This window comes from Cyphellophora europaea (genome assembly GCF_000365145.1).
Source record: "Cyphellophora europaea CBS 101466 unplaced genomic scaffold supercont1.10, whole genome shotgun sequence".
Taxonomy (NCBI): Eukaryota; Fungi; Ascomycota; class Eurotiomycetes; order Chaetothyriales; family Cyphellophoraceae; genus Cyphellophora; species Cyphellophora europaea.
In genome coordinates this window covers 214,357-234,244 of record NW_008481798.1, presented here as the reverse complement: position 1 = coordinate 234,244, position 19,888 = coordinate 214,357, and the positions used below count along the sequence as shown (strand labels likewise).

General features: G+C 55.0%; 4 protein-coding genes across 4 annotated transcripts; 3 read left to right on the top strand and 1 right to left on the bottom strand.

Annotated features, from left to right (window-relative positions):
* Window positions 1-3,029: 3,029 nt before the first annotated feature.
* HMPREF1541_09166 (dihydroxy-acid dehydratase) lies at window positions 3,030-4,933 on the top strand (the record flags this gene model as incomplete). The annotated part of the gene is made up of 2 exons (XM_008713841.1): window positions 3,030-3,209; window positions 3,266-4,933. 2 exons carry the CDS (start codon window positions 3,030-3,032, stop codon window positions 4,931-4,933), a joined length of 1,848 nt encoding a protein of 615 aa, XP_008712063.1.
* A 2,235-nt stretch (window positions 4,934-7,168) lies between these two features.
* On the top strand, window positions 7,169-8,217 carry HMPREF1541_09165 (uncharacterized protein; the record flags this gene model as incomplete). The annotated part of the gene is made up of 3 exons (XM_008713840.1): window positions 7,169-7,392; window positions 7,444-7,714; window positions 7,780-8,217. The coding sequence occupies 3 exons, from the start codon at window positions 7,169-7,171 to the stop codon at window positions 8,215-8,217; spliced, it is 933 nt and encodes a 310-aa protein (XP_008712062.1).
* Window positions 8,218-9,112: 895 nt separating this feature from the next.
* On the top strand, window positions 9,113-13,921 carry HMPREF1541_09164 (uncharacterized protein; the record flags this gene model as incomplete). The annotated part of the gene is made up of 2 exons (XM_008713839.1): window positions 9,113-13,659; window positions 13,783-13,921. The coding sequence occupies 2 exons, from the start codon at window positions 9,113-9,115 to the stop codon at window positions 13,919-13,921; spliced, it is 4,686 nt and encodes a 1,561-aa protein (XP_008712061.1).
* Window positions 13,922-14,969: 1,048 nt separating this feature from the next.
* On the bottom strand, window positions 14,970-19,645 carry HMPREF1541_09163 (uncharacterized protein; the record flags this gene model as incomplete). Its single annotated transcript, XM_008713838.1, has 2 exons — window positions 14,970-15,344; window positions 15,428-19,645. 2 exons carry the CDS (start codon window positions 19,643-19,645, stop codon window positions 14,970-14,972), a joined length of 4,593 nt encoding a protein of 1,530 aa, XP_008712060.1.
* Window positions 19,646-19,888: the final 243 nt, after the last annotated feature.

The following is a 19,888-nucleotide window of genomic DNA, read 5'->3' as shown; positions in this document are numbered from 1 at the left end:
CGGTTTCCACCATTTGCGCCAACAACAGGTTCCCGTTCCCGAGACTACAGCAAGTCATCGACAGGAAAATAGCACTATCGCTTGCCACATGCAAGACTGGGCCCGAAGGCACGCAGAGCTGTCACGCAAGCATCAGGTCGCACACCGGATCGAAACGGAGCGGCCATTGCGTACGAAGAAGTTTGGCAAGTGGATCTGCCTCACCTCGGTCGCTTAGGCTGGAAGAAAGCAAAGATCCACGCGGCTTTGACCAACCTTTCCAAGCAGTCGCACCCGGCAGGTACTGGGGCTAAAGTCATTCGAGGCATCCCACGGTCCCTCGGTCCCACAGTGTCATTCGGAGGAGAAGCTCCGGAAAAAGTGCAGAAGCAAAAAAATAGACGAGGTTTTGGCTGTCGCCTGGAGCAGTGGTGAGTGGTGCTGCGGCGAAATTCGACGTTGTCATCCATCCTTCGGGCTCCGCTGTTCTTTCCTCATCGGGGCTAGGACGCTGTTCTCGGGAAGAAAAGTCCGCTCGAGTGCCACTTGTATCGGTCGATGCAAGTTCGGGCTATGCCATGTGAGATTATCGTCGAAGCTGGAGGCGCAGTGCGGAGTGGTTGCAAGCACTGTGGTGGGTACGCGAGATGAGCTTTACCTCGGAAATGCTTACCCCATGCCCGCGAAAGGCTGCATGTGCCTGACCGAAGCGACCATTCTGCTGCACGCCGCCCATTCGGTGCTGCAGAATGTAGTGAAAAACATGCATCGCATGAAAGGAAGCTCAGCTCGGCAATGGTGATGATCTCTTAGGTTAGCCGACGGACAGTCACAGAGCAGAAGTCAAAAAAGGAGATTCTCCTGGTTGCAGTCTTGTGCGTCCAGGATGTTTTGGGGGCACCATGTGCTTGCAGGGTCTCGCTGAACCAACCACATCGCAAATGCGGAGGAGAGAGCCGTTCTTGCAGATGATCAACATGTCTAAACACGAACGGTGTCGCCTTGCGACAGTCGACATGTTGTAAATCAGCATGTTTCCAGTGCTGATCTTTATGTACAGAGTTTGCCACGGATGGACAACCTTCTTCCATGTTGGGCAGCTACCTCATCGATCGCGACGTCCCTAGCCGATCAATCAAGCTCCACGGAGAACGTGTAATCCTCTGAAGCTGTCTCCTGTAGGCGATGGCACAGGAGGTAGTCCTCAGGTCCTCGAATTGCCGACATCATATTGCACGCAGGAAAATCGAAGCAGCGCGAGGATTGATTGGGGTGGGGGTCCCACAATCTCGTTGCTCGCGCCCTGAACAGGGGTCATAATGCACCCTCCCCTCCCCAGCAGGACCCTGAAGGCCTAGAAGAATCGGTCTAGGCAGCAAAGCACAAGTGCTAGGCGCATTTGGTTCGGCGCTTGGTTCTGGGTTTCCGGTCCACGAGGGCTGCAGGTGCGCGGCACGCCACATGCTGCCACGAGTCGCATCTGCTTATAGGCTCCCAACAGTCAAGGGCAATCTCGGGAATTACCGCATGAACGCATTGTTCCCTTGTGTGTGTTACAAGCCTTTCGTATAGCTCGAGGGACCGTACAATTATCTTTTCCGAAGGCTATCCACAAGGAATTGCTTGGTTGAGGGGGAAGAAGTTCTACATGCCATGTGGATCTGCTGTACGATTGCAAGAAGGCAGCGGTGAGGCATGAACTTTCCCACTACAACAGTGGTATTCCGGTCGCTCGGGAAATGGAAGTTAAGAAAAGGCGCCGGCCGGGAGCCTGCGAACGCTGCCGCACCTCAGGCAGGAACACGAGAAGATGTTTTCGTGCTGCGAAAGCGACCCTGCTCTCCGCGTCAAACGGTGATGATCATCATAATTGGAGGAGTTCCAGCCATCAACATGGTTGTGCTCCCCCAGGTATCATTACCCCCATACCAACCGTAGCATTGCCATACAGGAGCTGCTCCAGATGAAGGCACGGATATGCGGTCAGGATTCAGACGACCAGATATTCACGAGCCGCGCGGCGTCCTCATGCTCAAAGTCCACAAAAATTCGTTGTGAAGGGTACGGAGTACGGATACTAGATGACACCACCCGAAAGAGTACTCGAGACGGCTACAATGATTCGCTACATCAATTTCCTTTTACGCAGTGGCCATGTCCAGCAAGACGGACTGGCTTGCCGTTGAGTGGATATCCCCTCCGGCGATGCTCCAGGCCTAAGTGCCTTTTCCATGGCTCTTGGAGACGAAGGTCAGCCATGTAACGTGGCGATCATCTCGATATGAGTATGCAATATTTTTCCGTCCCTGTCCATTGGCTTACCACCCTCGGCTCCGGCGACGAGTCATGGCAACTGACCGAAGATATCCGGCGTGGGTTTTCAAGGGACGTGGATGTAAAAGCCGAAGGGCGTAAATGCTCGTGCTCTCTTTGATGCTGCCCGGCTTGGGAGTTTGCACCCATGCAGAAACACGTCACGCACTCGGCCTCCCTCGGTGAGCACAAAGAGTTCAGAGATGAGGAGCCACCGTGTGCCCGTCGGTAGGCATCGGCCTTGGAGGCCGGTGAGGGACCTCAAAAGTTGGAGCTCACTTTCTTGTTGCCCCGCGCACTGCGGCGCGTCAACCAAGTCGACGTAAACACTTTTGCGGGGAGAGGTGCGGTCGCGGAAACCAAAATTATCAATTCCTGCGCTGTGAGTGGATGCCCTCATTGAGAAGCAGCTTGGACTGCCCCGTGTGTCAAGATGAGCTTGCTGCCCTCGGTGCCCATTTTGAGACCCTCGGGCTCGTGGTGGCTTCGACTTCGGAGGTGGGTTCGCCCATTTTGGAGGGGTCACAAAGATCCTTTGCTACGCAATTGCGCGATCGTGGTGCTTGGATTGCATGCACTCGTAGTAGGGATTCTATTGTTTTGCTTCGGATAGCGCAAGTCCCAGGTTCTCGTGAGATCGTTCGAGTGTGATCAGTCTCCCAAAAATCGGCTCGGCCCCAGGTCGCCTTCTCGTTTGGTACGAACGCTACTACTGCCACACACCAACTGTCGACACCATGGTCGAGGTTGACAGGATCGAGGCCAAGGATGCCCCAAATGTCACCGACGACAATCCCAGCGCCACCCGCTATCTCGACTTCCCGCGCTCGAATGAGGTCAATGGCACTGATGGCAAGCCCATGCTGAACCGCTACTCAACCTACATCACGCGCGAGCATGATTTCCCCGGCGCTCAGGTCAGTAACGATTACGCTTGGTTGCTAGTCTCACTCACTGATCAACATACTCATAGGCTATGCTGTTCGCCGCTGGCATTCCCGACCGCCGCGCTATGCAGAACTCCCCGCATGTCGGCATCGCTTCGGTCTGGTGGGAGGGCAATCCCTGCAACATGCACCTCTTGGATTTGGGCAAGGAGGTCAAAAAGAATGTCGAGAAGCAAGGCATGCTGGCCTGGCAGTATAATACTGTGGGCGTGTCCGACGCCATCACCATGGGTAATCAGGGCATGCGATTTTCGCTGCAGACGCGTGAGATCATTGCGGATTCCGTCGAGACGGTGACGTGCGCGCAGGCGCACGACGCCAACATCACGATCCCGGGATGCGACAAGAACATGCCGGGATGCATCATGGGCATGACCAGACACAACCGGCCGAGTATCATGGTGTACGGAGGCACGATCGACAAGGGTTACAGTAAGTTACTGCGGAAGCCGGTCAATGTCGCGACGTGCTACGAGGCGTTTGGCGCCTACAGCTACAATAATCTGCGGCAGCCCGATGACGGTGGCGAGACTGGCGCGAGCCAGAACGAGATCATGGAGGATCTGGAAATGCACGCCTGTCCAAGCTCGGGTGCCTGTGGCGGCATGTACACGGCCAACAGTATGGCAACGGCGATTGAATCCATGGGCTTGAGTCTGCCGGGAAGCAGCAGCACGCCCGCCAGCAGTCCGGCCAAGATGCGAGAGTGTGCCAAAGTGGCCGAGGCGATTCGAGTTTGTCTGGAGAAGGACATCAAGCCTAGGGATCTACTGACGACGAGGAGTTTCGAAAACGCGTTGGTGATGCTCATGGCCTTGGGTGGCAGCACCAATGCCGTGCTTCACCTGCTGGCCATGGCCAACACGGCGGACGTGAAGCTGAGCCTGGATGACTTCCAAAGAGTCAGCAACAAGATCCCATTCCTCGCGGATATGGCACCATCCGGGAGATATCTCATGGCAGATCTGTACGAGATTGGTGGGATACCCAGCGTGCAGAAATTCCTGATCCATGCGAAGCTGCTGGATGGTGGCATCCCGACCGTGACGGGCAAGACGCTGGCGGAGAACGTGGAGAGCTGGCCAAGTCTGCCGCCTGACCAGAAGATTGTGAGGGCGCTGGAGAACCCAATCAAGTCTTCGGGCCACATTCAGATTCTGAAGGGCAACTTTGCGCCGCAGGGCGCGGTGGCGAAGATCACGGGCAAGGAGGGCCTGCGTTTCGAGGGCAAGGCCAGGTGCTTTGACAAGGAGTACATGCTCAACGAGGCGCTGAACCGCGGGGAGATACCCAAAGGGGAGAACTTGGTGCTGATAGTGAGGTACGAGGGCCCCAAGGGTGGGCCGGGCATGCCGGAGCAGCTAAAGGCCAGTGCGGCCATCATGGGAGCAGGCTTGAAGAATATCGCTCTGGTCACGGACGGGAGGTACTCCGGGGCGAGCCATGGGTTCATTGTGGGACATGTGTGTCCCGAGGCCGCGGTGGGAGGGCCGATCGGACTGGTCCAAGATGGGGACGTCGTGGTCATCGATGCGGAGAAGAACGAGATCAGTGTCAACGTGTCGGAGGCGGAGTTCGAGAGCAGGCGGAAGCAGTGGAAGCCTAAAGCCAAGGGGGTCACCAGGGGAGTGTTGGCCAAGTACGAGAGGCTGGTTGGAGATGCCAGTCATGGCGCGGTCACGGACCTGTGGTAAGGCACTGGGAGCTAATGCGTCTGATAGCGTATCTAGATGTGATTCAGACCGGGCTGTTGATTGCCCCAGGAGCGCCAAGTACCCTCCTCGCCGTTGAGATGATGGCAGGTGTTCATATGCTTTGTACTATGTGGAGCAGCTGGCCCCCTAGTCCACAGCGGATCTCACACTAGAGAGTAAACACACAAATTAAGCCATCTGCCAACCTCATCAAAGCATTTTTATTCGGCTTGGTTACGAGACGGAAGAATACGCCTACCACTGCCTTACCTACAGGCCTCGATTCTCTGTACGAAGAACAGTTTGGGTATAGTCAAAGACTGCCTCTCGGCTCTGTCATCCCAGCAGAGATGGCCAGATCTTACATCTCACCCGTTCTATAGTCTTCCTGCCGGGGTAAGTGGCGGAGCTTAGGCACCTCTGCCACGCCTTCTCGTTCCAAGTCCTATCACAGTGACCGTGGGCGAAGCGCGAGGTTGCGAGCGGATAGTTTCTTCTGATGACTAGACAGGGGACGATGCTACTCATACCAATGCACCATATTGAGGCCTAATCATTCGCTTGGCAGGCGGTAGCTCAGACGGCCTGCATGTACGCTTGGGCTGAGATACGCAAGCTGATATTTCGACAGGATCTCTAAAACCATGGTCTCAGACAGCAGCAACCACCAAAACGTTGCACAGGCAGCAAGAAAGAGTCATTCAGACACTCTGGTGACTACTTCTTTACAGGGGAAGTTGCTGCTGCTCACTCAACGAAGCCTCAGACGTGTCTCAGTCTAGAGAAGGTGGCCCCCACAAAGTCCTCGCTAAGGGCTAGGTGCAGAAAGACACCATGACCGAGCCTTCACAATCATCGTGCCGCTGTGCATGAAGATAGACTTCCAACGTCTCTTTGCACTGCACGAGGGCGAAAATACCGTCCGGTCAGATTAGCGACGGCCAACCATCTAGGCGAAAAGTCGCCTAGACATGCGGCACGAACTCGCCTGATGCCTGGAAGCGGCAGCCCGCTGGCGGCTAACGCCTCGTCTTAATCGCTCGCCTCTTCTTCTTCGTTCGACCTTCTGCCGTTGCGTCCGTTGCGTCGGTCATGCATGCACATAGCCAACGGCCCATGGTCACCATGCAATGCAGCATACGACTTCCGTGAGCAACCTATAGGTGGGCTCGGTCCATAATCCTAGCTACCCATGATCTCGGCTCTGGTGTCGCCAGTCAAGCGCTCGTGCATCCTGCAGGTAGGTTGGTACCTTGGGACTTATTTGGAGCCACACTTACCGATGTCTGATCCTGGAATACGGGATCGAAATCGGAGAGGACCGTTTGAGAGCAGGGGCTCATGCTACGCCTTACCAGTGGCTCGGTGCTATGCTTCACATAAGGCAAAGCGTCGTTTTTCATGCGCAAGCTGATGCTGCAGAATGCAAGTCTCGATTTGACGGTCCATTGTTTGGCCCCCATCTGTCTGCAGGATCATGCATGAGTACTGCTACATGGATCGTGGCTCAGGATGTCGTTGCAGAACGTCGGATCTCTGTCCTCCATCAAGTATAGAGCTCGAGAGACATGTACTAATTTTGAACAGATAAGTCTGCTATACGCCAGCGGCAGTGCAAACTGTGCTCTGAATCGAGCTCATCTTCCTCTACCACTTCCATATCCTCGATAGCCTCGAGAACCTGCTTTGCATCCACGCCAGCAAACTCTATGGCTGCTTCCATGAGACCTGCGGCAAGTATACAAAGCAAGGCCACCAGCGGCTGCGGCATGTGTGCCGCTTTCACTCAGTATCTCTCAAGTGAGTGCATGCATAGGCACATGATGAGACCAGACCGGCTTCATGGGGGCTGATTACATGTCTCTTACCGTGCCTACCGCCAATGTGCTCTCATTCACAGGCTCTCCCGTTTGAAGACACCTTTTCATTGGCGTAAACGAAGGGTTCTCTAGTCACGACCATGGATTCTCGCTTGCAAGACATGCATGCGAAGTCGCCGATGTAGGTTGAGGGCGTCGGCTCGCCATCCTCCATTGACCAATTCACTTTCAAGATATGATGCGCTGGCACGGGAGGCGAGATCTCCTGGCCTGTCCAGTGATGTTGGTAAGCGGTAGGTCCATTGAAGGAGAGATAGTGGCATCTTCTCCTATATAGGGGTGATGTACCCTCGAGATGGTCGCTTTCCTTCTCGTCCACTGCCATCACTATCGAGATGCACCAGTCCTGAGCAACATGTACCTTCTCCCATCCAGCTTTGGCAAGTTCCTTTCACGCTTCCAAGCCAACCATACCAAGACCCAACTCCCCATCTACACTCACAGCCAAAGCACCCTCTTCGACGACCTTCCAGAGGACGAGAAGAAGGCTGCTCTTGCCAAACTCCACGAGCTCGCCGACCGGCAACCAGGTCTGGCTAAGACCAAGACTCCTGTGCACCGTCGTCGCTACTTCGACTGGTAAGTCTTGAGACGCTGGCCTGTGCCGGGATGAAACTCACACGGATCTAGGAAGATCTTCGCCATGACTTCTGGTATCCTGTTACTCGTCGTCCTGGCCATCGTTGCTCTGGTGAAGGCTGTGGACAAAGATGTCAACCCTGATTTGGTGGCCAAGCTCCGCATGGCCAATACCAACCTCGACAGGATGGCCCTTTTGCCCAATGACGATGACTGGGTTTATGACTTCACCACGTCTGACAAGTACACATACGAGCCGGGTGGGGTGATTAATGCCAATGCAGCTACATTCCCAGCCACTGTTGGTCAAGGCATGACGATGGTGAGTAAACTCGAGTGATGTATATCGCATCTAGAAGAAAGCAAAGGCTAACTAACATGCTGTAGGCCATTCTTAACCTTGGGCCATGCTCAATGCTTCCGCCACATCTACATCCCCGCGCAACCAACTACGTGGTGGCCGTATCAGGCACGACTCGCACGTTCATGATCAACGAGAACGGTGCCCGCACGGTAGAGACGACTCTAACGCCCGGCAAGATGACCATCTTCCCCACTGGTAGCGTCCATACCATGATGAATGTGGGCTGTGAGAATGCCCAGCTGATTTCGGCCCTCAACTCGGACGACACTGGTACCATGAATCTGGCTAACGCGTTCTTTTCGCTGGACGCCAACTTCACGCAGACGATTCTGGGACCGGACAGCAATGTCAGAGCCATGGGCGACCACGTTCCTCCCGTCGGCACTGGTAGTGCTTATGGGCCGGAGCAGTGTATTGCGGCTTGCAAGGCCAAGGGCAGGATGGTCAAGAGAGCGTTTTAAACATGCTTGTGGGGGAGACCGGCGGTGCGAATGTCCTAGAGTCGAGACGGCGGGATATGTAAATTCAGAGCAGAGGTGGGCTACGAGTAATGATATAGGTTTCAGGTAGAGAGCAGCAATATATGCAGTACGTGGTACATTTTCAACCCCTGCTAACAGGCAGTGGAGAACATTCACTGCCTGAAAATAGTGGCCAATCAGCTGTCCGCCCAAGGGCGAAGCGGGAGACCAGCAGAGGCCAGCAGAGGCCAATGGGCGCATGACAGCGACCGCCCCCGACTGGCCTCGCTTTCGCCTGCGCCCAACACCCGGCACGCCGCCATTGTTGCTGGAATGCGACACCCACATCTTCCTATCGTCCCGCGCGTCTGCTGGCGTCCTTGACACCCTTGTTGTCGCCTCCTACCTGCCTCCGTCGCCGCTGCCGAATGTATATGTAACATCATCTCATCATCTTTTGGTAGTATACCGCTTGCTACCACCGCCGCTCGACGTCCTACTGCACATGACACCGGGGTGCCCTAGCCCTCTAATATTTCGACGCCGGGAACTTGAGGATTGGTGTCGGCGCTCTCATCGTACCTTTGCGCAGACCGGTACTGTGACTGTGGCCCGGGATCTGTGCGATCGGCTACCCGCTGCGGATCACTGCCGGAACGAATCTCTATCCTACGTCCCCGATTAATCTCACATCATTGTCACCGGCCAAACGACCACTGCGATACAGTCACTTGAACCTGTCGCAAGTACTGGGACTCTCACCCGCTGAGCCTGGCGTGATGCCTGGCTGAGATCCCGCTGCTACTGAGTACACATACATTCAAGCATGCTGTCCGCCCAGTCTCGTTAGCGAACCGATCTCTGCCACCGAGCAATGGTTTCCAATAGCCAAGTCATGGATAACCAGCGAGGGCAGTACAACATTCCTCCACCACCGCCGCTCAACCAGAACCCGGCGAATCTGTCTCACCTACCTCCGCCGCCGCCGCGCTTCAATCAACAACAGAGTTCCTCCACCCTTCCTCCGCCGCCTCCCGGGCCGCATCCGTCGTCACTTCCTCCCGGCACCGTCTATGGCCTGAATTGGGGCCAGCAAGGTTGGGCTCGCCCCGGCCAGACGCTTCCTCCACCTCCGCCGCTGAGTCAAAATGCATCATACAATGCCAGTAGACAGCCTGGAATGAATATACCTCCCCCGCCTCCGCAATATAATGATAAGCCCGTCTTGTCAGCAACATTCATACCCACCGGCGACTCATTTGGACCTGGCGTCGGCATCCCACCCTTGGACGACTTCTCGACCTTCTCGCGCTACGACCAACCTTTCACAGCTGAGCCTTCTCGCAATTCAGGCGAACCGCGGTACTCGGATGGCACGTATAACCCGCACAGCTACAGCTACCCGAATCCATCCCAGCCCAACCCCGACATTGCGAACCGAGAGAATCGCGCCGCTTCCGCTTCCTCCAAGGCGCCACCAGTGTATCCAAACGCGAAGCGCGACTTCTCTGAACCGGTCTCCCCTGGTCCCCCAACGGCCACTCTGATCAACCCCCAATTGGAAAATGCCAAGGAGTCTGGCACGCGAGCACGAGCTCAGAGTGCAGCCGTGTCCTTGAGTGCCACCAGTGCGCTGGCCGCGCAGTGGCCGCTCGACAAAGTGCTATCTTGGCTGGCTGCCAACAACTTTTCGACTGACTGGCAGGAGACTTTCAGGCAGTTGAAGTTGGATGGCGCGGATTTCTTGGACTTGGGCAAAGGCGCCAACGGGCGAGGCAATCTCGGGATGATGCATTCTAAGGTCTACCCGCAGTTGGCCAGAGTGTGCTCGGGAAACAAAACGGGTAACAAGACTGGTTGGGATCAGTCCCGGGAGCGCGAGGAGGGTAAAAGACTCAGAAAGCTGATCTCGAGGCTGGGTGACGATGGACCTCCAAGCGCCGGTTCAGGCCATCGCAGACGTGAATCTGGTGTGCTGGGAAGTGCGTCTACCGAGGGCACTCTTGAAGGGTCGCCCCATCTCGGACAGAGTGAGTTTGCGACGGCCAGCCCGGTGGGTATTGGCCCGTTTGGCCCACGAGGCTCGCAAGGCAGAAGCAGCACCCTTCCAGTCATGCCCAGGGGACCGAGCTCGTCCTCTACGCCTGTCGACAACCGTGGAGAATACACTCGCAACATCCTGGGCAACGTTGGTCGTGGCCGCCATAGCCCGCACCTATCTGGTGACGGCTCAACTGGACTACCTGCTCCAAAAGTCGATGCGAGCCCCAGCAGCAGTCCTGGACTTGGACACGCCGTACCAACGAGCTCGGCGGATGGTCGGCGCCCGCAACATTCCAAGACCAACAGCACTGATTCGATGCAAAAAGCCGCTAACTACCATAGAGGCAACCTGAATTTCCCGTCATCGAGTGTCTCCGACAATGCAGTTCCCACAGAGCGTTTCTACGAACAGCAGAACCGAAGGGATGCCCTAGAATCTCACAGACCTTCTATGCTTGACACCAGCCGGACCTACAGCAACGAGCAGGTGCCAGTCAGTGCCAAAGAAGGCGGCAAGGGCTTTCTGAGCAAATTCATGAGGAAGAACCGCCATGACCATGGAAGTGATGTTGATCATCCTCTAGAATCGCCTACGAGTCCAGGATTGAGGTCTATCTTCTCAAAGCCCACCGCGAACAACAGTGATTCAGCGCTTGCCCAACGGCCCATGTCAACTACGGCTGTCGAAGGCCACATCGCCAGCGGTCGCGAGAGAAGGTATACTAGGACAAACCGGAAGTACATGCTCGTGACCCCTGATCGGTGGAATTACCGCCTCATCGACGTCACGGCCGTTTCGACTGCAGAAGCGCTAAAGAAACTCATTTGTGAGGAGCTCGGCCTCCTGGGCGAGACCGTCACGTTTTACTTTACCCTTCCTGGTCAACAAGAGCACGAACACGCCCTGTCGGACGATGTCATGAGAAACGCCCTCGGGCGCGCAGATAACGACGCGGCTATCAGAATATTTGTCGCTTCTGCCGCCTATCCTGCCTCACCGAGCAACACTAATGGTCTGTCAATGTCTTTCTCGCAAAGAGCGTCAGGAGGTGCAACGATGCTCAAATCGACTTCCGCCTCCGGTCTGCCGAGTCCGTCTCATACGTATCATCGCACGCCGAGTCCGGACTCTTTGCGAAGGGCGCAGGACGAATATCGCAAGCAGACCGAGGCTAAGCAGAGAGCCTACCTTCTGCAACGCATGGACAGGAAGGAGCAGTCCAAGGGCAATGTCATTGACTTTGATAGCCCTCGTGTCTCGCCGTTTGAGGAGAAGAAGGCTGACGGTCTCATGCCTGTTCGGAAGCCACCTACCGCGCCGACCGAATCGAGCACTCTGACGAAAGTCAATTCTTTGCGCATGGCTAGAGGAGGATCTGGTACCAGAAGCTCGTTGGAGGCGCTCAAGCGCATCTCGGATCCTATCGTAGAGGAGCGTGCCATGAAAGAGGGCAAGCCCTCGTCCGGTGGCGGCATCGGTGCTGCGTTGGCCAATGCTGGTAGAGTGGCTGGATCACCAGCGATGTTCAAAGGCGACGATGAGGAGATTGGGCCAGGCTTTGCTCCGAAGTTCAGGCTACAGCCTGCCCCAAGGCGACAGCAGACGTACGGTCCTTCGCCTGAGATCAGTCCCGCCACTGATACATTCAAACGCCCCACTCTACAGACGAGGAAGTCGTATGGACCGGACTTCGAGTTTCAGGAGACGAACGTTACATTCGCTCCGTCGCCACATCCGACTATGGGCGATGGAGAAGACGACGACGACGACTCGGATGATGGTCTTTTCGCTATTCCTTTGACGAACAAGTCCCTCCCTAAAGGAGGCGAGAAGCCAACTCTTACCTTGGACACAGATCAAACGCGTGCCCACAAGCCAAAAGTTGCCTTTAAGACTCCCAATTCATCGGGTGGTGTGTCTCTGGGACGTAATTCCAATGAGGGCAGCGCACATCCAAGTGAAGGTATGGACCGAAGCTACTCAGACGGAAGCTTCCCCGGCTCCGCGTCGGCGTCGGCATCCGCCTCGTCACCGGGTGGTGGGCTCGGACGTCGGAACTCGTTCCTTCATAGTGATATCTGGGCCAGCCGTCCGACGGTGGAGAATGTCGTTGAGAATCTCGACGAGTTCTTCCCTGGTGTCGATCTGGATAAGCCTTTCATGGAGGAGCCAGGAAAAACTCCGACACCGTCAGAAAAGGATCCTGGTTCGCTGCGCTCACGCATGACTTTTGGTACTCAAGGATTGAACCTTGAGATGAAACAGCGCAGTGAGTCCGATACATTGGGGTCAGACGAGTCTACGCTCAAAGCCAGAGATCAGACTGCTGTGGCCAGCATCGCTCAACGTCAAATGGGCAAATCTGGTGGACTCTCACGCATGAAGTCGATTCGAGAGGTTGCACAGCACCGCAACGTTGACTTGCCCGGGCCTCAGCGCGCACCGTCTGTCGTGCGACCCGGTCCAGCCGTTGAGCAGAATCAAGCTTCTGGTCTCCAGCGTCGCAAGTCAACGAAACTGTGGGGAGCGAACATTGTGCAGATCAAACCCAAGGCCGGGAACCGTCTCAGCACGCTGGATACGATCCCGCAGGAGGAGGTCCCCAAGGAGGATGCGCCGAAGCGGTCCACGACCTTCAAGATCCTGCGCGGTCAACTTATCGGCAAGGGGACCTACGGCCGTGTCTACCTCGGCATGAACGCCACCACCGGCGACTTTTTGGCCGTCAAGCAAGTCGAAGTCAACCAGAAGACGGCGGGCCAAGACAAAGACCGCATCAAGGAGATGGTGGCGGCGCTCGACCTGGAGATCGACACGATGAAGGATCTCGAACACCCCAACATCGTGCAGTACCTGGGCTGCGACCGGCGCGAGTTTTCCATCTCCATCTACCTCGAGTACATCTCGGGCGGGTCGGTGGGCAGCTGTCTGCGCAAACACGGCAAGTTCGAGGAAGGCGTGGTGCGCTCCCTCACGCGGCAGACGCTCGAGGGCCTCGCGTACCTGCACCAAGAGGGGATCTTGCACCGCGACCTCAAGGCCGACAATATCCTGCTGGACACGGACGGGACCTGCAAGATCTCCGACTTTGGCATCTCCAAGAAGTCGGATAATATCTACGGCAACGACGTCACCAACAGCATGCAAGGCTCCGTGTTTTGGATGGCCCCCGAGGTCGTGAGGTCCAGGGGTTTGGGCTACAGCGCCAAAATCGACATCTGGTCCCTCGGCTGCGTCGTGCTCGAGATGTTTGCCGGGAAGAGGCCGTGGAGTCGCGAGGAGGCGATTGGCGCGATCTTCAAGTTGGGGAATCTGAATCAGGCGCCACCGATTCCCGAGGATGTGCAGCAGACGGCGTCGGTTGAGGGTTTGGCGTTTATGTATGCCTGTTTTGAGATGTGAGTTTTTCCTTTTCTTCTTTTTTTTCCCCCGCTTGTCGCCTTTCGACGCCTCTTCCCCCTTTTGCAGAGGTTCTTTGTGGGCGAGGCAGCTGGGCTCATTTGACTGACCTGGGAAAACAGTAAACCGGAAGACCGCCCCACGGCCGCGACGCTGCTGAGGGAAAGCGACTTTTGCGTCCCCGACTTGAACTATGACTTTATGAACACGGAGCTGGCGGCCAAGTTGAGGAGTAGTGGGTTGGTGTCGTTGGGTGAGTGATTCTGATTTATACTGGGAAAAAAAGGGGGGGGGGGGAACAAAAATCAGATGGAGGACGGGCATCATATTTATGCAGAGATATATGTGTGAATCTATGTCTGGGTACCGGCCCGCCCTGGCTCTTCTTGCCCGTCGGATGGTGGAGGAGGTGAGGAGGAGGAGGGGGAGGGGGGGCAAAGGGGGTCCCAAGATGGGTTTCACGTTTTCTGGAAAGAAGGAAAGGAAGATACCAATGTATGACGGGCATGATCTAGTTGCGGGGACATCTGTGCGAGGATATGACTGTAGGTCTCTGCAAAACAAGCGAGCGACTCTCTGCGTTACAGTACGTTTATACCATAACCACCACCACCACCACCACCTTATTTCACGGTTCTGAAAGGATGGGTCCTGGAGTTTGTCCAAATCCCCCACCACACATATAGTGTGTTTGGGCGGGACTATGGCACCGATAATCCCATATCTCTTGTTTTCGTGAAGGCGAACATGGGGTAGTAGTTCGGGTTTGGAGCTGCGAATGCGTCTTGGTCATCTCTAGTATCTGGAGTCTGTCGTAGGCGGGCGAGGCCGTCTGTACTGCACGCCCCTGGACAGCCCTAGGAGAGTAGAAGTAGAAGTAAAAGTATGAAATGATATGGTCAGGATCTGTAGCAGCACCTACGGATCCTGAGAGACTCGGTGCGTTGCATTTACAAGACGGGTCAGGAGTCAGTCAGGATTTGTGTTTTACATGAGCAGACACACTCGGACTGTACTGTACCGCCAAGGCTCGGTCAGCGCTGGAGAAGAGGTCCACCAGGTCAGGTTAAGCAGCCATCATAGTTCATCGTAACATGGTAGGCCATGTATTCATCGACTGTACAGTAGATCCCAACGCCTCATGAGCCACTATGCTTCCAGAGTACCAAAGCACGGCTGACTGGTAAGGGCTGCTGCTACCAACGGTTGGCAGCGAAACAATGCTATCCTATCCACCAAAATCATCCAGAGATCAAAAATATACAATGCTCAAAAGTCATGATCACGTCACCGATGCCTCCCTCACCACTCACGCCGCTTCAGTACTAGGCGCCACCTGCGGCTGTATCTGCCTCTGCGAGTCCGCTGTGCCAGGCCTTATACTCTGTCCTTGCCCTTGACTCTGACTCTGTATTGATGCTGATGAGCCCGCCGTGCCCGGCCTCTGAGACTGCGCTTGCGCAGCCAACATCCGCTGCTGCATGGCTCGGGCTTCCGCAGCGCGCTGCTGGCGCTGCAACGCCAGGTAATCCCGGTTCTCGACCGTGACGCTCTTGGTCATGTGGTTGACCTTGTAGATGCCGACGAGTCGCTCGGCAAGCTCGAACATGTTGTTGCGCAGTGAAATGACGATGAACTGTGCGTTCTTGGTGCGTTCCTTGATGTAGCCGGCGACAATGGAGACCTGTGTGAGAAATAGACGTCAGCTTGTGTCACGGGGTAGTTGAAGGAGAAGGAGGAGGAGGAGGAGGAGGAATTGGAACATACATTCCGGAAATCCAGGGCGGCGTCAATCTCGTCCATGACGTACAACGGCGTTGGGCGGTAGACATGCAAGGCAAAGACGAGAGCTAGCGATGACAGCGTCTTCTCACCGCCAGAGAGGTTGCCGATGTTCTTCCAGCTCTTTTTGGGTGGCATGACGCTGAAGAGGATACCTTCCGAGAACGGGTCGAGGGAGTCAACAAGCTCAAGCTCGGCATTGCCACCGAGAGTGATGAGTTGGTACATGCTCTTCAAGTGCTGGGAGATGGTCGTGAATCCCGTCATGAATTGAGTCAGACGCATCGAACGTAAGTCGGTGAGACGATTCTTTGCCGCGTCACGGCTGCGGAGTGAGGAGTTGAGGTCTGCAGAACGAGAAGCCACTTCGGCGCAGCGTCGACGGTACTCGGCGATGACAGCAAGGTCAATGCCACTGGCGGAGGACACTTTCTCTTCCAGCGCAGCAATGGAGGCGAGGAGGTGAGCTTTGGACTTGTCGAGAAGCTCGTCGCGAGTATACGTGGGAAGCTGACGTCGGGCTTGTTGGGTGGTAGTATCACCTACGTGCTGGCTGTCGCTTTCGGAGGAAGGTCCGGCATCCACATCCATCGCATCGGGATCTTGATCGACATTCTGCTCGTCTACCGGCTTGTCGACGTCCATGGCATCTTCATCGTTGGCATCGGTGGTAGCTGTTTTCGAATCGATGGGCGCTTCCAGGTCCGCGATGTCGTGGAGCTCGAGCTTTGAGAGCTTCTCTTGCCAATGATGGGCTTTCCGACTGTTATCGCTCAATATTTTCTGGTTTTCCTCAAGCTTGTTGCGCATCTCAATCTCCGCTGCCCGAGTCTCGTTGAGCTCTGCGGTTTGCTTATCGAGGTCTGTCTTCATCTCTGACAGCTCCTCTTTCTTCTGTGCAAGTTCGTTTTGCGCCGCTTCGGCGCGTTGTCTGTAGCCAGAAGCGTTCTCACGCTGCTTTGCAATCTCGGCCTCAAGCTTCTCGAGGTCAGCAGCAAGAGATTCGAGTTCCTTTTCCGCATCGGCTTTGGCCTTCTCGTGTTTAGCATGCAGCTTGGTGTTCTTCGTCTTGCCGACCTCTGCTGTAGAGATATCCTCATTCAGAAGGTCGATTCGCTCCTTCAGGCCGTCAACCGTGGCTTTCTGGGTTCGCAGCTTGATACCGCCAACTTCCATAATCTTGTCTTGTAGCGCTTGGATCTCAGCCTCAACGTTTGCAGTCTCTGCCTTCAGCTTCTCGATCTCTTTTTCGGCGGACGCAATCTGCTTCTCCAATGCCTTGATCTGGGAATCGTCGGCCGAAGTGTTGTTGAGCTCCGTGGTGAGATCCTGAACACGCTTTTCGGCATCCACCAAGTTCCTCGACAGATTTGTAACATCAAGGTTGCATTTCTGAAGCGAAGTTTCGAGCCGTGGAATTTCCTCTTGCTTCTCCCGGAGACTGTTCTCGAGATCTCGCTGTCTCTCAAGAAAGGCATCAAATTGCTTCTCAAGTTCATCGCGCTCAGTTTCGAGCTTCTGAACTTGCTCCTTTGTGGTGTCAGAGGATAGCTTCGACGACATTGCTCCTCGAGCAACTCTTGTACCGCCACCACTCATCGTACCAGATACGTCGATGAGCTGGCCGTCAAGAGTGACAACTCGCCATCGCTTCGCGCCGTAGGCGATTCTATTGGCTTGCTCAAGATTCTCAGCGACCAAAGTATCTCTCATGATGCTGTAGAAGGCAGGTGCGAATTTCTGGTCCTTGGGTCGGATGAGATCAAAAAGTCGTGGGACATTCTCTGGTGTTTTGATCGAGGAAAGATTCTTTTCCGCCAACCGATCCAGTAAAATGAAATTGGCACGACCAAGGTTGTTCTTCCGCAGATATTCAATGCACTGTTGACCAGACTCAACGGTATCGACCACCATATTCTCTAATGCTGGGCAAGCCGTTGAGATAGCGACATCATACTGCTCGTCGATCGTCCCAAGATTGCCCAGTCGGCCGTGAAAGCCATCGATGCGGCCAGAGTCCCTCAAACGCAGTAAGCCCTTCAAGACGTTACCCTGGTTTTGGCTCGTGACGAGACTGGCTCGGGCCTCGTCGGCTTTTTGTCGTGCACTCGATATCTGCGACCGGACTTCGGGCTCGCTATGTGCAAGCTTCTGCAGTGCGTCTTGGATCTTCCTAACCTCCTTCTCGAGACGTGCTTTCTCCTTTTGACGTTGCTCGATCTCAGCAGCCTTGGTGGCTTGTGACTCTTGGATGCTTTCAACCTTGGCTTGTGCCTCATCCACCGCCTTCTGGCCGGAACTCGCCTTCTCCAGTAGGATGTCTAGTTCTGACTGGAGTACGGCAATGTTGGATTGCTTTTGAGTGATCTTCTCGTTCCAGGGCTCAAGTGATTTCTGCTTCGCCGCGATCTGGTCGGATAAGCCTTGCGTTTTGCCCTTGAGAGACTCTCGAATCGCGACTAGTTCTTGCTCCTCCTTCTGCATGTTCTGCTCAAGTTCGGCTACTTCGGCACTCTTGCGCTCAATGTCGTCCGAGTGCTTTTCAGTCAAGCTCGCGGCTTCAGAGGCAGACAGCCGACTGGTCGTTGCCAGTTTTTCGGCCTTCTTCTGCTTGCCGGCAATGAACTTGCGCTTTTCGTCAAATTTAACACTCTCCTTGTCGTACTTGGCCATTTCTTTGACAAGGTCCTGGGTTTGCTTTTCCATCGAGTCATATTGTTTGACTGCCTTTTTGTAAGATTTTTCAAGTTCGCGAATGCTGTCCTCATTACCCGCGTGCTTCTCCAGCTCTGTCTTGAGCTGTTCTTGCATCTGCTCAATTGCTTCTTCGGTGACCTTGGCGTTGTCTTCGCACTCGGTAAGGTATATCTGATAGAGCGTTGACTGTTTCTCCACCAGCTCATTCTCGTCACGAATGAAAGCTAGAGCTTTGTTCTTCTTCTCTTCGAGAGCGTTCTTCTCCTTCTCGACATGTTGTACACGACCCTGCTTTTCGATGCAAACCTCGTTCATATTCTCCAGTTCCACGCCAGCTTCTTCGATGGGAGTCTTGTATTTTGAAGTGCCGATGATATCTTCTAGATACTCCAGCAACCCATCGTCGTGCTCATTCTGGGCCTTGGGTTTCATCAAAGCAATCGATTCAACTTCACCCTGCAAGATCAAGAAGCGCTTGTGGTCTAGATCGATGCCTTTTTCCTTGAGGAGTGTCGTGACCGATGTGAAGTTTGTCGTTCTGCCGTTGAGGTAGTAGTTGCTCGAGTTGTTCTTGAAAGCCTTTCGAGAGACGACCATTGTGGTGTCTGGTACCACCTCATGTTTGCCCCCAGGGTGATCAATAATTTCTTGAAAGTGTACTTCAACTTCACAATGGTCCAAATTTGGATGCATGGCTGAATTATGAATCAAAGCAGAGATCTTGCCCTGTCGCATCTTGCTGGCTCTGAAGCCAAAGACGAACAACAGCGAGTCAATGACATTTGACTTACCCGAGCCGTTAGGCCCGACGACAGCAGAGAAGGACGCGTGGAAAGGGCCAACGATCTGGCGTCCAGCATAACTCTTGAAGTTTGTCATGACCAGCTGGCGGATGACCATGCGCGACTTGGGTCCAGTTGGCTCTTCAACAACAGGTGCGATCTGCTGTCTTGCGCGAATAACTATGTCCATTGGTTTCTCGAGTACTCTTTCGGCTTCAGCGCTCTGAGTAGGTTTTTGGCTCGCAGCAGGGACGGCGCTTCTGTTCAATGCTTTTGACGTGATATCGGCGAGAGGGGTGCTCTGCTGTTCGGGAGAGACAGGCACTTCATCTTGTGGCGCAGGAGTTAGAGAGGGGACTGCTGATGATCTCCTGCTGCGGGGAGGAGCTGCACTCTTGCGCTTGCGCGGTGAAGCGGCTTTCTTGGTCGGCGATGGAGGCTCAACACTGGGGACTGTTTCGTCTGGGTCGAATAGTTGTGTTGGCTCGATGCTGTCGCCTGTTCTGGTTCTCCGCGCACGAGTAGACTTCTTTGGTGACACGTCTGTATTCGCAGTCGTCTGTCGACGTGTTGATTTTCGTGGGCTGGCGCGCGTAGGCGCGGGTGTGAACTCTTCATCCTTCTCCTCTTGTACCATACTCAACTCATCTCCCGACTCATCTTCGACGACGAGAGTTCTGCGCGTCGCACGACGCGTCGAGCGTGAGGGAGTCGCTGCCGACATGATCAAAAGTGGTTGCTCAAGGGCCGAAGGTGTTGGGAGGGCGGACAGGGAGGCGTAGGTCAATGTTTACTCAATGCGTTCATAGCCAAACAAACGCCAAGCCGCAGCCTTGCGGCAGTGCGACCAATCATATTTCGGCTGGAGATGGTCAACAGTAGGATCAACGTGCTCTCGATCGATGTTAGCATAGAGTCGTTGCGCTTGACCGTGTCTCTTTCACTAGCAGGTGTTTGAATGCAGAGA